General features: G+C 42.8%; 1 protein-coding gene and 1 pseudogene across 3 annotated transcripts in view; one reads left to right on the forward strand and one right to left on the reverse strand.

Annotated features, from left to right (window-relative positions):
• The first annotated feature begins 845 nt into the window (after positions 1-845).
• On the forward strand, positions 846-1,813 carry LOC127637255 (chemerin-like receptor 1; annotated as a pseudogene).
• A 12,490-nt stretch (positions 1,814-14,303) lies between these two features.
• wscd2 (WSC domain containing 2) overlaps positions 14,304-17,078 on the reverse strand; it is a 77,499-nt gene continuing 74,724 nt past the window's right edge. For all 3 annotated transcript variants that reach the window (XM_052119735.1, XM_052119725.1, XM_052119715.1), the window contains one exon: positions 14,304-16,847. In XM_052119735.1, the coding sequence (XP_051975695.1) occupies positions 16,495-16,847 (353 nt within the window). In that variant the 3' untranslated portion in view covers positions 14,304-16,494. The remainder of the gene's footprint in view (positions 16,848-17,078) is intronic.

The raw sequence follows: 17,078 nt of genomic DNA on the forward strand, positions 1-17,078 counted from the left end.
CTAATAATAATAATTAAAACAAGTTGTTGCTGGGTCACTTGTAATAGTTACACGAGTTACCCAGAGAGGACACCTGCAGTGTTTTTCTTTCAGTTTTAAAAAATAACTTTAAATAAATCTGAAGAAGAGCATGTTATGGATTAAACTGTCAGTGCCCATTTTAAGTGAACATATAACATCTGCAACGACACCTACATTTGCTCCAAGGTAAATTAAAGCTAATAACTGAATGTTAATTCATTTATTTATTGATTCAAGTCAAAGCAAAAGCGATAGTAAATAAACAGTTAACAGCATCAAAATGAGTGTGTTATGAGACATTATAAACAGCTCTGTTCACTTACGCTAATCTTTTCAAGTGACTGTAATAATCATTTGCCTTGATTCTGATTCACAGTCTTCACATTTTTTAATTAAATTACTGTGCAATTTAACAATTCCTTTTAAAAACCTTCAGATAAATATGCTTTACAATGTCACTTTTCATACCAGCACATGTAAAAATATTATCAATTCTGTTATTATCAAAAACCGCATAGTTCACGGCAATCTCCCATTAATTCCAATGGGGAGTTCTGCAAAGCTTGTCAGCGCGAGCAACCGTTACCAAGGTGGGCGAAAATTGCCTATACTGCCTGTGCCAAGATACCACTATTTTTCCATATAATGACATTTCATAGTGACCACATCTGTAAAGCTCCAGAAATGTAGGCTCTAGATACAAGCTTTGATGGAGGGGAAGATTGTGGTCAAGAATGGCTGCACAAGAACTGTTTCTGTTGGAAAACTGCTTAATCTTCATATTGGATGAATAATCTATTTTACTTTGTTTCAGGGTCTACAAGATGTCTGAAAACGACAGTGACTGGAACAATGCAGACTATGAAGATTTAATAAATACATTTCAAGGCAATCAAAATGAGATGAGGATTATGTATCTGGTTACATATTGCATTGATCCTGGGTCTGTCCCTAAACCTTGCCTTCATTCTCATCAGCTGCCAAAAAGGAGTTTTAAGAATGTTGCCATTTGGATTGTGGCGTTGGCTGGAACACATTTAATCTCCCTCGTTTCTGTTGTGTTTCAACTCCTCTACACTTACCAACACTTTGAATGGCAATATGGCACTGTTAGCTGCAAACTGACATCCTATATCACCTATGGCAGAATGTTCTCCACAGCAACCATATTGAGCCTTTGGAGCATTAGTTCTACTCTTTCAAACACTGCATGCACAAAGAAGTGCAAGAATTGTAACATTCTTCTCATTTCATTCTCTTGGACTTTAAGAGCAGTCTTGGCATGCCCTTCGCTGTTTTCCAGAGAGATTAAAAGCGAAAAGTGTATTGATGACTATGACTTTGATAAATCAAAAACAACTACAGATGGCATTGTAAGGCTGAAAGCTGTTGTTATCATTCGGTTTCTCTTTGGGCTTGCATTCCAGATTTTGTAATATTTCTGTGCACCTGTCTGACATCTCAGTCAGTTTATAATGAAGGTAAATGGTGCAAGAAGCAGGTGATGATCATCAGTGCTGTAAAGATCGCCTACTTCATGTGCTGGGGCCCTCACATTTTCTTAACACTGCTTCAAGCCACTGCAAGCAGTGACCTGGACACAAATATATACACTTATGGACTTCCGGCAGCTACTGCACTGGCTACAATTCACTGCTTTACCAATCCACTGATCTACATTTTGGTAGGGCGCAGCAATAAAATGCTTTGGATGGCTCCACACAACCCATATCACAATGATGAAGCAGCAAACCCCAGAGAATCCTTGAATCTAAAAAAGGGAAGCACATAAACACATTTACATAATCAGGATGACTCTACAAATGTGAAACACTTACAGTAAACACATTGCAAGTGAGTCAGGAGGATGTCTAAAAAATCAACAGCATCTATATTGAACTCATCTACAAATCTAGCAGTGCATTGAAACGGAAAATGGGACTTGAGGATTGCTGTTGATTCTTGGCAGGTTTGGTTTAATTAGATGAGAAAAGATCTACAATAGGTTTTACGTTTGCAAACAGTTTGCAAAGCTTATTCAGATAATTGACCAGGCATTGTATAGTGGCTTTCATTTGCAGTGCTGGGTTACTAAAAACAAAGTAACGTCACTTTGTACAGGCCCTGCCCATGACTGATGATGGATACTGCCGTACACCTGTACACCAGTTAGTAAGTGAACATTATGCAACATGTGTTTGTTTGTGTGTGTTGTTTCATTATAGCGTATAGTGAATGTTGTAACATTATTTGTGTGCGTGTGTGTGTGTGTGTGTGTGTGTGTGTGTGTGTGTGTGTGTGTTGCTCATCCATCGTTGCAAAACCACTGAGAAAAACTCTGCAACAAATAAATAAATGTATCAAATATCCATTCGGAAACTTCCTGGTTCATTCTCAAAGTTGTTACTTCTGAAGGAATTCAAACATATAGGGCTGAATACTACTATTTTTGCTGTCAGTCATATTGCTTATGTCTAGTTATTCAAAGAAGAGATGTCAAAACTCTGCCCTATTCTGTATACAGGGCGGGGAGCACCAGCTCATTTGCATTTAATGACACACAAAAACAGCTCGTTTTTATTCCCACCCAAAAATTGGCATTTTCAACATGGTATAATACATTATCTGTAGGGTATTTTGAGCTGAAAATTCACAGACACATTCTGGGGACACCAAAGATTTAAATTGCATCTTGTGAAAAGGGGCATAATTGGTGCCCTTTAAGAATAATTTTTATTATACACCTTACACTTTTCAGTCCTCCTGCGAAGCCCAGGTAATTCCATGAAGATCAGATTTGATGACAATTGCTCTTTTAGTAGTAATTTCTCATAATTTTTTCCAGAGACACTCAAGTCACAGCTTTACATGTCACATACAGATATTGCAATTATTTGACAGACTCAGTTGTAAAATGTACATCATGATCGATTTTTTTATCAGTCATAGGCCTATTAGTTTACATTTCTCTGATACGTACTGTATATATTTTATGTTTTCTCGATATAGTCAACTTTTCAGTTGAAAATGACAATGCGTGGCAAGTGCGAGTTTGATCGTGAAACATGTGTTCTATTAACAAATACTTACGTAATTGATTTTCCTAGCTGGAGAGCAATCCGGCAATCGTTTTCACGTGCACATAAATACAGAGTGCACGCAAAGAGCAGGCGGCCGTGAGATATGTTATATGTTATATCCTTAGTAAGAAAGAATGAGGGAGATTCTTAAATAAGGAATTCTTTAATGAACAGTATCAGTAGCAAACTAGTACAGCACAGATAGTAGTAGGTCGTGCAACGCTTCACTTCCCCTATTCTCACTATTCACATATCCCGAACCTCTACCACCACCTACTGTCCAGTATGCACAGAAGAACACAACATATTCCCCCATCACTTAAAGCAACCTGTCTACAAAGATATTTAAGAACAAAAGAAACTCCATAACAAAGTTACCAAATTACCAAAGCATTCACTTGGTTATGTAACATAATTACTTAACTCAATCAGGCTAAAGAACAAAAATAAGTTTTATTAAAATTCTAAGAATGTAGCATTCATATTAAAATCAACAACAAGATGACTTAATGAATTACTCATCCTTATATAGTCACGCAATGCAAGGTGACTAAGTAACACAGTCTTCCAGCCAACGAGGAGGTCGTCTCACACGTGTAGACACCCTTTGAAGAGTTTCGGGAACTTGAGGCGCCAGAGGAGGATGAAACTGAAATGACAAGTCCACAGCATCCATGTCAGTAGTCTCCGAAACAGGTGCAACAGAACGAGCTAGGTGGGAAGCATGCCAGTTCTTCCCGTCTGATAACAGGTAAGTACACGCACCCAGTTTACGCACAATTTGGTTGGAAAACCTCGGATGCGCTTTCGGAACATGAGTTGGAATGCGCACACGCACCCAATCTCCCACTTTGAAATCAGGAGTGCGAGCTACACGTCTGGAGTCAGTGTATGCTTTCATTTTCTTTTGTTTCAAAGACACTCGCTGCAGAAGCGCAGGCGCATCCTGACGCGTTGTGAGAGGAAGAAGAACATTAAGACGCGTTCGCATCCTTCTGCCATGAAGCAACTCAAATGGGGATAGTCCTGTGGCAGAATGTGGTGTAGCACGATACACTTGGAGAAATTCCGTGACTGCAGGTTTCCACGGCTTCGTTTCCAGAACAGCAGACTGAATACAGCCTTTCAACACGCGATGAAATCGTTCGACAGCTCCATTCGCGGCAGGGTGGTACAAAGAAGTACGTATGTGTTGAATGTTTCTCTCTTTTAGGAACATAGCAAATTCTGCTGACGTAAATTGCGTTCCATTATCAGACACGAGAGTACATGGATTCCCGTATCTACTAAACACAGATGACAAGAAGGTGGTAACATTGCGAGCAGTGATGGAAGCGGTGAAAGCGACTTCAGGCCACTTACTGTGATAATCAGTCAATGTCAGCGCATAACGACAGTCCCATACAGCGGTTTCAAATGGACCAACCACATCTATAGCTACCTTTTCCCACGGTACAGACGGAAAAGGCACTGGCTGCAGCGGCGCAGCAGAGGTGTTGGCAGTCTTGTCAGAGGAGACACATTTGACAGGTCTGTATATGCTCTTTAACCAGACAATCTATGCCTGGCCACCAGTACTGTTCACGAAGGCGTTGTTTTGTGCGCACAATTCCCTGGTGGCCTTCATGAGCTAACCTCACCAATGTGTGCCTCAGCGCGACAGGTACAACCAGACGTGATCCTCTGAACACATAATCGTGCTGCACACTCAGTTCATCACGTAGTTTGAAGTAAGGACGTAGCATATTATCCACAGAAGTTGAAGAGGAAGGTGAGCAATTTGTGTGCGTAATGCACTCAGTTCAGAGCACGTCGCGGAAGCAGAAGCAAACTCAGCAGGTGACAATGTCCGGGACGCAAAAGCGACAATGCGCTCAGTCTTGTTCTCATGAACTTGAGCAAGAACAGCGCCCAGACCATAGTCAGAGGCATCTGTAGATACCACCGTAGGCAAATCTGGGTCGAACAATGAAAGTGCAGGACTGTCAATGAGCAACTTTTTTACAGCATCAAAGCATTGCTGAGCTTCCTCCGACCAGACGAAATCTGAGCCCTGCCTGATGCACGCACGCAGAGGTTCAACTACAGTGGCAAAGTTAGGAATAAACTTATTGTACCACGATAGTAGCCCGATGAAAGAACGGAGTTGAGGAGCATCTTTTGGAGCTGGTGCATGAAGAATGGCAGAAAGGTGATCCTCATCAGGTTGAATTCCTTGCGCGTTCACCATATGACCCAGAAAGCGCAGACTGGTTTTGTTAAACTGACATTTGGATTGATTCAGCTTCAGTCCAGCATCTTGTAAGCGCTGAATAACGGCTTTAAGCGTGTGATCGTGTTCAGTTTGCGTCTGTCCCCAGAGAATAATATCATCAAGGTAATTGGCAACATTTGGAAGTCCCTGCAAAACTGTTGCCAACATTTTCTGAAAAGCAGAAGGTGCAGAAGCAAGTCCGTACGGTACGCGGCAAAATCTGAAAAGTCCTTTGTGAGTAATGAAGGCGGTCAGATCGCGGCTCTCCTCATGTAAGGGCAACTGAAAATAAGCACTCTCCAAATCAATAGTGGAAAATACAGACGCTCCCCTTAACAAAGACAACAATTCATCAATGTGTGGTAGTGGGTAGCTATCCGTAACTACAGCCTTGTTGGGTTCTCGCAGATCCACGCACATTCGAATTGCACCCGACTTTTTCTGTACTACCACAATCGGGGAGACCCACGGTGAAGCGTCCACTCTCTCGATAATGTCAGACTCGAGAAGGTGCTGAATTACCTCACTGACTGCGGCTCTAACAGACAACGGTAAGCGGCGAAGTTTCTGGAGCACAGGAGCAACAGTTGGAGAAGTCTTTACTTTGTGAACAAAGCCTTTTGCACATCCCAAAGCAGAAGGCGTCAACACAGACAATCGAAGCACAGGAGTTGAAGACTGCTCTGGCAAAATTTAATTGCCTTCAAACCGGAGACGAAACCCATTAATAAGATCCATGCCGAGCAGAGCTGTGCCAGATTCCACCACGAAGAATGACGTAGAGCAGGTGATGTCATCCTTAGAGACAGTGACAGGTAAGCAGCCAAGTACAGGAATCGGAGCACGAGAATATGTCACTAGTTTCAATGAAGGTGGCAGCAAAGTGTCTTCCTTGAAGTGTGTGTCATACACAATTTTCGGCAAGATAGAAACAGATGACCCAGAATCCACGATAAGCTCGATAGGCACAGACGTAGTTGCGGTTGCAATAAGAGTAGTGCACCGAATTTTATCCGTTAATGAGTCATGCATATAAAGAAACTGAACTTCAGGCAAGTCAATTTCACGCACTGAGCAAGCTTGTCCCGAACGACACACCCGCGAATAATGTCCCATCTTTTGACAGTTATTACACTGTGCCGATACAGCAGGACAACTACTATCATTTGCAAGGTGTTTCTGAGATCCACAGCGATAGCATTCACGAGAGGACGAAGCAGGTTCGTCAGTAGTTGACGAAGGCTTTGAAGAACGCTTTGTAGACGGTGGCTTAAAAGGTGGTCTACAACGGAAACGTCCAGCTGCAGGTGAAGGCTTTGCATGTATTACTTGCACAGGAACAGAACGAGTATTTGATAATAATTTGGCTTGTTCACCAGCAGCTTCTGTTTGGGTGGCAATAGTAATGGCTTTTTCCAGAGTCAAATCAGATTCCAAAAGCAGTCTCTCACGAATCCGATGACTGGACACATGGTCCACCAACTGGTCACGCAACATTTCGTCCAGAATAGCTGCAAAGTCACAAGTAACTGCTAAGTCCCGTAAAGCAGCTACGTACTGAATTATAGTTTCCCCTGGTGCCTGAACACGTTTCCTGAAAGCGTGGCGCTCAGCCACTATGTTCCCTCGGGGGGTAAAATGCGCTTCCAAGGCCGCAATCGCATCTTCCATCGAATCACCTTGATTTGGCAAGGAATAGAACAATCTTTGTCCTTCAGTCCCCAGACAATGTAGCAGTAGTGCTCGTTTGCACTCGACCGGCCATGCATCTCCAGATGCACCAACAACCAGCAAATAATTCCGGAACATCCGTAGCCACGTGCCGAAAGGAATAGTTGGTTCTCCAGGACATGGCAAAAATGGCGTGGAAATGTAGAAACAGCTGCCATCGTCAAAAAAAAAAGTACCTCGTCGCCAATTTGTTATATCCTTAGTAAGAAAGAATGAAGGAGATTCTTAAATAAGGAATTATTTAATGAACAGTATCAGTAGCAAACTAGTACAGCACAGATAGTAGCTCGTGCAACGCTTCACTTCTCTTATTCCCCTATTCTCAATATTCACATATCCTGAACCTCTACCGCCACCTACTGTCCAGTATGCACAGAAGAACACAACAATATATAAATAAATAAATAAATAAATAATAAAGTGCACACTCTGCCACAGTCATTCTCAGCCAAAATAATCACATAAGGACAAGTATACACTTAAAAACCAACATACAGTAACAAATATACTGAATGCATGATAGTTCTAACTGTAGAGAACACCTTAATATGAAGACCAAGCCTAATCCCGGACATTTTAAGACACTTTTTCAGGCCAAAAAGAGGGAAAATGGGTGTATGGTCACCCTATGTAACCATTAATCAGCAGTGTAAGGATGTTAGTTAAAAATGGGGGTTTTTTTGTCGCTAAAAAATCTTTAATGTCAAGGGTACGAATGAAAATCCCCACATTTAGTAGCTCTTTTACACATCTGCACTGCTTTGACAATTTAGTATAGAACGCAGGACTCAAGATGGTGCCGAGAATGGCTGCTTCATTGCGAGCCCCGTTACAACACTGCGGTTTATTGTTTGTTTTGTTTACAGTTCTTTGTTTTTTTTGTCTCGGATGTTGTCTGCCTTATTGTTTATGACAGCCAAATGCTTTTGGACATTGGTTCTACAATTTCACATCGAAAACCGGACTTCAAATTCCTTAATGCCGACCCGCTGTTTACAAACACGCCGGCGAAGCCCTTTGTCTGGGCTGCCCGGCTGTGGAAACGCAGAAGGAAAAGAGGAAAAAGAGCCGGCGTTCTCATCAGAGTAAGACGTCGTGCAAATCGACCCCCGCTACCCAGTGTACTACTGGCAAATGTTCTGTCTCTGGACAACAAGCTCTGCGAGCTGAGAGCGCGGATCTCTTTCCAACGAGAGACGAGAGATTGCTGTGTTATCTGCCTAACAGAAACATGGCTGGCTGTGGAGATTCCAGACTCGGCCATCGAAATCACGGGCTTCTCCGTGCACCGAGCGGACAGAGCGAAAGTCTTTCTGCTCTCCTGATCTGGAATATCTCATGCTTCTGTGTCGACCATTCTGGCTACCGAGGGAATTCACAGCGGTCATTATCACAGCTGTGTACATCCCCCCACAAGCCGACACAGACCGGGCACTCAGGGAACTGTATGGGAGTATAAGTGAGCAGGAAACCGCGCACCCTGAGGCTGCGTTCATTGTTACCGGGGACTTTAACAAAGCCAACTTCAAAACAAATCGCTCCAAAATACCACCAACACATAAAGTTCAACACATGAGGGGACCGGGTTTTAGATCATTGTTACTCTCCTTTCCGGGATGACTACAAATCCCTCCCCCGCCCCCCATTTGGCAAATCGGACCATTCTTCCGTTCTGCTTTTCCCCGCTTACAAGCAGAAGCTGAAACGGGAAGCACCCACCCTCAGAACGATCCAGTGTTGGTCGGACCAATCAGACTCTGTGCTACAAGACTGTTTTGATCACACGGACTGGGAGATGTTCCGGTCCGCCTCTGATGACGACATCGAGGTTTACGCTGACAGCATAACGTGTTTCATCAGGAAGTGCGTAGAGGATGTTGTTCCAACCAAAACAATACGGATATACCCCAACCAGAAACCATGGGTTAACGGCGAGGCGAATCAACTGGCTGGTGTTTTTACGGACATTTTCAATCTGTCCCTCTCCCTGTCTGTAGTCCCCACATGCTTCAAAACATCAACCATTGTGCCTGTACCGAAGCAAGCCACAATCACTTGCTTAAATGACTGGCTTCCAGTTGCTCTGACCCCCATCATCAGCAAATGCTTTGAAAGGTTAATCAGAGATTACATCTGCTCTGTTCTGACCCCTCTTTGGACCCATTGCAGTTTGCCTACTGCAACAACCGCTCCACTGATGATGCCATTGCATCTACACTACACACTGCTCTCTCCCATCTGGAAAAAAGGAACACATATGTGAGAATGCTGTTTGTAGACTACAGCTCAGCATTCAACACCATAGTGCCCTCCAAGCTTGATATGAAACTCCGGGCCCTGGGCTTAAACAGCTCGCTGTGCAGCTGGATCCTGGATTTCCTCTCAGGCAGACGTCAGGTGGTTAGAATGGGCAGCAACATCTCCTCATCACTGACCCTCAACACTGGAGCCCCGCAGAGCTGTGTTCTCAGCCCACTCCTGTATTCCCTATACACGCATGACTGTGTGGCAACACATAGCTCCAATGCCATCATTAAGTTTGCTGACGATACGACGGTGGTAGGTCTGATCACTGACAATGATGAAAGAGCCTACAGAGAGGAGGTGCACACTCTGACACGCTGGTGTCAGGAGCACAACCTCTCCCTCAACGTCAGTAAAACCAAGGAGCTTGTGGTGGATTTCAGGAGGAAAGATGGAGAACACAGCCCCATCACCATCAATGGAGCACCGGTGGAGAGAGTCAGCAGTTTCAAGTTCCTCGGTGTCCACATCACTGAAGAACTCACATGGTCCATCCACATTGAGGCCGATGTGAAGAAGGCTCACCAGCGCCTCTTCTTCCTGAGACGGCTGAGGAAGTTTGGAATGAACCACCACATCCTCACACGGTTCTACACCAGTACTGTAGAGAGCATCCTGACTGGCTGCATCACTGCCTGGTACGGCAATAGCACCGCTAACAACTGCAAAGCCCTGCAAAGGGTGGTGCGAACTGCCAGAAACATCATTGGAGGTGAGCTTCCCTCCCTCCAGGACATATACACTAGGCGGTGTGTGACAAAAGCTCGGAGGATCATCAGAGACTCCAGCCAGCCGAGTCATGGGCTGTTCTCACTGCTACCATCAGGCAGGCGGTATCGCAGCATCAGGACCCGCACCAGCCAACTACATGACAGCTTCTTTCCCCAAGCAGTCAGACTGTTGAACACTTGATCTATCACGATCAATAATTAGCACTGCAATTTATTCATCTATAATCTCACACTGGACTGTCAACATATTCTCCTCAATATACTACTTCATATATATATATATTTCAAATACACCTTACTTATTGTATTGTATATTGTGTATTGTATATTGTGTGTATTGTTTACTGTACATTGTATATAATTATTGTGTTGTGTAAGTATGTGTACATTTGATTTGTAAATTGTTTTGTGTAAGTATGTTGTTTACTGTAATTGGTATATGTCTCCTCACTGTCATGACTGCTATGTTGCTCGGAACTGCACACAAGAATTTCACCTACTGTTGCACTTGTGTACATGGTAGTGTGACAATAAAGTGATTTGATTTGATTGATTTGAACACCACAAACACAAGCAAAGTGATACAAACAGTAAATTGTCCCAGTGCAGATTGTGTTTAAAGCTGGTTTAAAACATTTGAAATATAATGTATTACACTACTTTTCAACTAAAAAGTAATTTGAATACAGTAACCATAGCCAAAAAAAACGTCCTGGTTACTTTTGAAACCTCTGTTCGCTGATGGAGGGAATGAGACACTGTGTTGATGTAGTGACACTAGGGGTCGCTCTTGGGAGCCCCAAACACTTCTAAACTTTGAGAAAAGGCCAATGTTAATTGTATAAAGGGATATAAAGGGGCAGTGGTGTCTCAGTGGTTGAGGCTCAGGGTTACTGACCAGAAGGTCCAGCACCACCAAGATGCCACTGTTGGGCCCTTGAGCAAGGCACATAACTCCAGGTTGCTCCGGGGGGATTGTCCCTGTAATAAGTGCACTGTAAGTCGCTTTGGATAAAAGCGTCTGCCAAATGCATAAATGTAAATGTAAATGTAAATATAAAGGGTATAAAAGGAGCTGGCTTGCAACCACTCATTCAGGTTTCAACCACTCATTCAGGTTTCAGACAGATGCCTGCAGGTCCCCTACCCTCTTGATGGACATGAGCACAGGAGGGTGGTCTTCAGAGAAACTGCCTTTAGCTCAACTGACTCCAAGTGCTCAAACGGGGCTCCCTGTAGGACCACAGGTCTAGGAGGATTCAGCCTCCTAGCGCCTCTAAGGAACCTGATGATCAGTTTGTTTTTCCCAAGAGACTTACCGTCAACTGCATCATAGTGCACCACTTTAGCAGCAACATATGGAGGGGGACAGCTGCTCCTCCAGCCTCTCCTGTAGGAAGGAATCCACTGACCCAACTGCGCATCTCTGGGGGTCTTTGCATCGGGAAGAACACCACTTAGCGAACAGATGCCACTTCAAAGCATACAGGTGCCTTGTAGAAGGTGCCCTAGCCTGAGTGATCGTGTCTACCACCGCGGGTGGTAGGCCACTTAGGTCTTCCGCATCCCGTCCAAGTGCCAGACATGGAAATTCCAGAGGTCTGGTCATGGATACCAGATGGTGCCCCATCCCTGAGAGAGGAGATCTCTCCTCAGGGGAATCGTGAGGAGGGTTAATTCCGAGAACCAAATCTGTGTGTGCCTGTAGGGTGCTACTAGGACGACCTGCTCCTTGTCTTCCCTGACCTTGCACAAGGTCTGTGCAAGTAGCCTTTCTGGCGGGAACGCATGCTTACATATGTGCCGAGGGGAACCTCAGTTATTGTGTACCAGAGCGGGCAGTGGGTGGATTCCCATGAAGTGAACAGGTCTACTTACACTTGACCAAATCGACTCCACCTAGGGGTGGAGCCTCCACTCTCCCCTGAGCGTGACCTGTCGAGACAGCGCGTCCGCCACGCTTTTGAGGTTGCCCAGGATGTGAGTAACTCGCAGCGACTTGAGTCTTGAGGGTTGATGTACGCTACTGTAGCCTTGTTGTCCGTCTGGAACAACATGTGCTTGCCCTGTATCAATAGCCGGAGCCTCCGCAGGGCGACCGACACTGCCAGCAACTTGAGGCAGTTGATATGACATTGTAGTCGTGGCCCTGTCCAGGAGCCAGAGGCTGCGTGCCTATTGTAAACTGCGCCCCAGCCACGCTTGGAGGTGTCTGTCTTAACCACGATGCGCCTGGATACCTGCACTAAGGGGACCCCTGCCTACTGAAATAAAAGGTCTGTCCAAGGGCTGAACAAGCATGGTGGTGTGATGGCCACGTGATGTGCTCAGTTTGTTATTCAGCCTTGTTTTGATTTTTTGTTTTTTACACTTCCCTTTTTCAATGCTTTACTTGGCATAGTTAATAGGGTTTTTGTTTATTTTTTATTTAATTTTTTTAACTACTTTTGCTTGCATTCAGACAAGTTTAGACTTGGTTTTTTTCTCCTTGTTTTTCTCTCCAGTCTCCCCATCTCCCAGGCTACTGGACAGTGCTTATTCCCCCGGCACCTCAGACCCATGCCCCCCTCCCCCCCACTACCATCTCCCTATGCTTCAAGAGATCACCAAGTTGGCATTTGTCATCACTCTGCTCAACGGCAAGGCTTGTTAATGGGGAACCACTGTGTGGGCAGCCAAGGCTCCATTCTGTACCTCTTTAGAGCTGTTCAAGAAGGAGATGCTGAAGGTATTCGATTGTTCATTGGCTGGTAAGGAGGCCGCTAGCCAGCTCGCCAGGTTGAGACAGGGGGACGACTCTGTGACAGATTACTGCTTCCGCACTCTTGCTGCCTTGACTGGATGGAATGAGGAAGCTTGCTGGTACCACTTCCAGGAGGGCCTTAACGACGACCTCCAGGATGAAATTGCCATTCATGACTTACTATCCTCATTCGACGGCCTGGTGGATTTGGCCCTCAGAGTGGAGACTCCTCTGTAGATATATCGTCAGAGATGCTCTGCCCGCATTCAGTGGAGAGGAACCATGTCTCCACTGGCGGTAATCAGCCATGGTCCTGAGCCTCAGTCGGAGCCCATGCAGGTGGAGCGGATGCGTCTGGCAACAAAGGAGAGACAACGCTGCATTGCCCAGGGACTCTATCTTTACTGCGGCAAACCAGGACATTTTGCAGCCCAGTGCCCATTAAAAGCCAGGGCTCACCAGTAGTTGGGTAAGTTCTGGTGAGCCTTACCCCTTTGTCTTGTTCCCCCTGCTCCCGCACCCTCCTTCCTGCCACAGTCGTTTGGGGCCCCTAGTCGAGTCATTATAGCCTTGATTTTTGCTTCTTCTTTTTTAAGAAAAGGAGGGAAGATTTGAAATACATTTTTTGGTAATCAACATTTGTATTAAACCAGAAACATTCTTTAAGTAAAAAAGTGTTTGTTCTTCATTACTATACACCTCTGCTAATGTAATTATTGTGTACACACTAGCAACACATGGAAAGGACAGTAACCACTGTCTGATATTAAGATTTAAAGATCATTGTCTCTTTTTAACATACCTGGTGACTAATTAACAAAATTTTGCACACCAAGCAGAATTGCAAAAATAGGTACCATTTTCACAAACATTCCATCCCTTACTGCACATGTACGTACATACTTGTCTACTTGATGTGTGTTTTTTTTACATCTGGAAGACATGTTTTTCATGTTTTTTGCTAATCTGCAATACATCTATAAGACCTACGTAAATTAGTACAGTATGTCTCGGATGTCAATAAGACATTCAGCAGATGTCTTTGAAATGTTTATGATTTAGATTGTTTGTAAATCGGATCTTTTTGAGATGTTTAGCAGATGTTCAGTAGATGGTGATGCTCTCCAGATGAAAAGATCTAAAACAGACATCTCTGAGATGTACGTGACCTAGGGACCTAGATCTGGGAATGTTTCTGTTAAACAAACTGGTCATGACCAAACTCATGCCATTGGTTGAGTCAATGTTGCTACTTCGGCCTGCTGAGACATATGTTCATCAAACAAACAAACAAATGCATTAGGGCATCAGAAAATGTGGGTCTTTACAATTTAATGACCAGGACAACCTCAAGCATCCAGACAAGAACAACATCTTGTCATGTTCACACAACTCTCTCGATGCTTCCAAAAACTTACAATTAAGATAAAAAATCTTGTTTCTACCATTTTATTTCCTTTGCACTGTTGACAATTACTTTCTAATGTTTTATTTGATATACATTTCTTACATTTATTCCATACAAAATACATTCAAAAAGACACTTCAGTTTTGTTCCTTTTTTAAACAGAAAGCATGTGATGCTCAAATTTGAAAGCCTTTTCAAAAATAGAGGTGATAGTCTTCTATCTTTTAAAGTCACGTAGTTCTCGTTTTGAGCATTGCAAAAATAGATATGTGTATTTACATGTATTAAATGTTATTTTTTAGGTCTCAAGCTGACAAGCAGGAAGTTACTGGTTGATGTTTAGAATTTCTGAGAGTCTCTTGCACATGTTTGCACATAAAATTCTTCACAATTAAAACTCTAAAAACAAAAATAACAATTGTGAACAATTTCTAGAGAACAGTTTACAATAGCATCCACACCATGATTCACAGTATATACTGATATTTGGGAGGAATAATATGAGGTCAAGGGAAATGGAAAGTACACATTATTTCAGTTGAGCCCTGTAACTGCTGTCATTATCTAAATTGGGACGCAAATTGTTGGAGAAGGGGTTTTTGCCTACACAGGCTCATGGTGAAATCGTAAGGATTCATATGACTTTTCTAAATTTGGCTAAATCTTATGAAATCGTACGACTTTCACTACAGCCAATGACACCGCTGGACATCATTTCCATCTAATACGTGGCAATTACTTGCTTCTGTCACACTCAACAGGTTCCTATCATGTTTACACACTCTACTGATCGGTTAAGTGTAGATAAGTGTTTGGTATGGGCATAATATTAATATGAATGTCCTTAGCGCCTTGCCCTTAAAACTCACTGCTACTTCCGCATTAGATATCCAGGCATTTGCACGTAATAGTATTGTTAAAATTTATATGAACAAACTGTGAAAAAGCCAACTCGTAAAACATGTATGGATTTTCATGAGACTGGGTTGTATTTTGCTTAATAGATAACTACATGTCAAGGAGAAAGTGGTGGAAATCTAAAATGGTCAGTCATTGTGCTATTTCAAGCAATTTACAAGAAGCCCCCATTCTCTTTATAAACACAGGATTTAAAAAAAATATTATTTCCATTGCAAAATGTTCTAAAACCTCTCTGAAATCCACAACAGATTATGTCCACACTGAATGAAGAACAGACCATGAAGGTCTTTTAAAAATAAATTTTCTGAGCAATGGAAAAAGCTATGGGCTGAAACGTCTTCTTACTGGTCAGTTTTTAGCTCACTGCACATTGCACTTTTTCACTAATCAATAAAAATATATAATTTTGATAGACCTTCTTGGTCTGTTCTTCATTCAGTGTGTGGACAGCTTCACTTGAGGATTTTGGATATTACAACTTTTTTTGCTCTATGCACCTGAGGATATATGAGTGCTATTTAGGCGCAACAATTCTCTCAACCTCACAAAACCTTACTGAAAAATCTAAAAGTAAATCATTTCAATGAAGTGTTCTAAACAGATCCAGCAGAAACAGAAGAACAATAAGGATTTTATATTGGCTGCAAATCACTGAAGGCTTGTACCAGACAATATGTCATGTTTATGAGTTGTCCATGCATTTATCTAATACTAGTGGTATAGGTTTTTGTTGTTCTTAGCTATTTCTTTAATCTGTTTCAAGAAGCACCATAACATCTGAAGGCAATGTCCAAATATTTGTGGGGACAGGAAACTGGGGTGCAGGTTTAAAACAGAAGAAATCACAATATAATCCAAATGTGACTAAAGTGCTTAAGGGATCATTGTCTTTAGATGTGGCCGAAAAGGCCGGTGTGATGTGTGTAGGGGAAACACTTGTTTCCATATACTGTAATGTCTAACTAATATTATAGAATATAAACCTTCATAGACAGCATAAATATTCATTGCCTGGGATTAAAACGTAATTTGTGATACTGAGTTAAAGGGATAGTTCCCCCAAAAATGAAAATGTTGTCATCATTTCCTAATCTTAATGTTGTTCCAGACCCTGTGCAATAATGTTGAAATAACATCCTTAGTCACCATTTACTCTCATTTTCTGTGTGCTATTTCTAACACAAACAAGGGGAACAACAATAAACATACAATTTAACATTCTAAAAAGGGGAAAAAATATTTAAAAAATAAATACTCAAAGCTGAAAGTGTGTGTCTGTTGTGAAAGGTAAAAGATGAGTATCATCTCGGCCTGTACTCCTCAGGTACACCAGGCAGTTTTCTCTTTTTGAGTGCTGCGTCTACAGTCTTAATGAGCCCATCAATGGTGGCACGCATTTCAGGTGTGTAAGGGTCATATTCCAGCTTTCTCAGCCCAGAACGTTTGAAGTTCCCGTCTTTTTGTCCTTCCACACACAGTAGACGTTCCTCTGAGACCTCCAGGCCCAAAAAGATAACCATGCCCTTTAACTGAGAGAAAAGGTCCCGCTTTAACTCCTCAAAGTGCACCACGTGAATTTTATTCCCGTGTTTTAGCCAGTCTTGTGTGTGAGATGCCCACCATGGAGCGTAGTTCTTCACAAACTCTGGCCACTCTGATTGAGAGAGAGAAAGACAGAGTTTAAAATTAAGAAGCAAATTCACTAAACAGTTGCGCCTTTTTTGCGCTTGACATTTCACCGCAAAAGCATGCATCTTATTCAGTAATCTAGTTTAAGCAGGCACAATCAGCACTGAAATTAAACTACGTTTATTTAAATTAAGTCATTGTCATTAATTCCGTGCAAACATTCCTCCTTTCTACGTAAATTAGGCTTATTATAGAT

This window comes from Xyrauchen texanus, chromosome 4, assembly GCF_025860055.1.
Source record: "Xyrauchen texanus isolate HMW12.3.18 chromosome 4, RBS_HiC_50CHRs, whole genome shotgun sequence".
In the NCBI taxonomy this organism is placed as follows: domain Eukaryota; kingdom Metazoa; phylum Chordata; class Actinopteri; order Cypriniformes; family Catostomidae; genus Xyrauchen; species Xyrauchen texanus.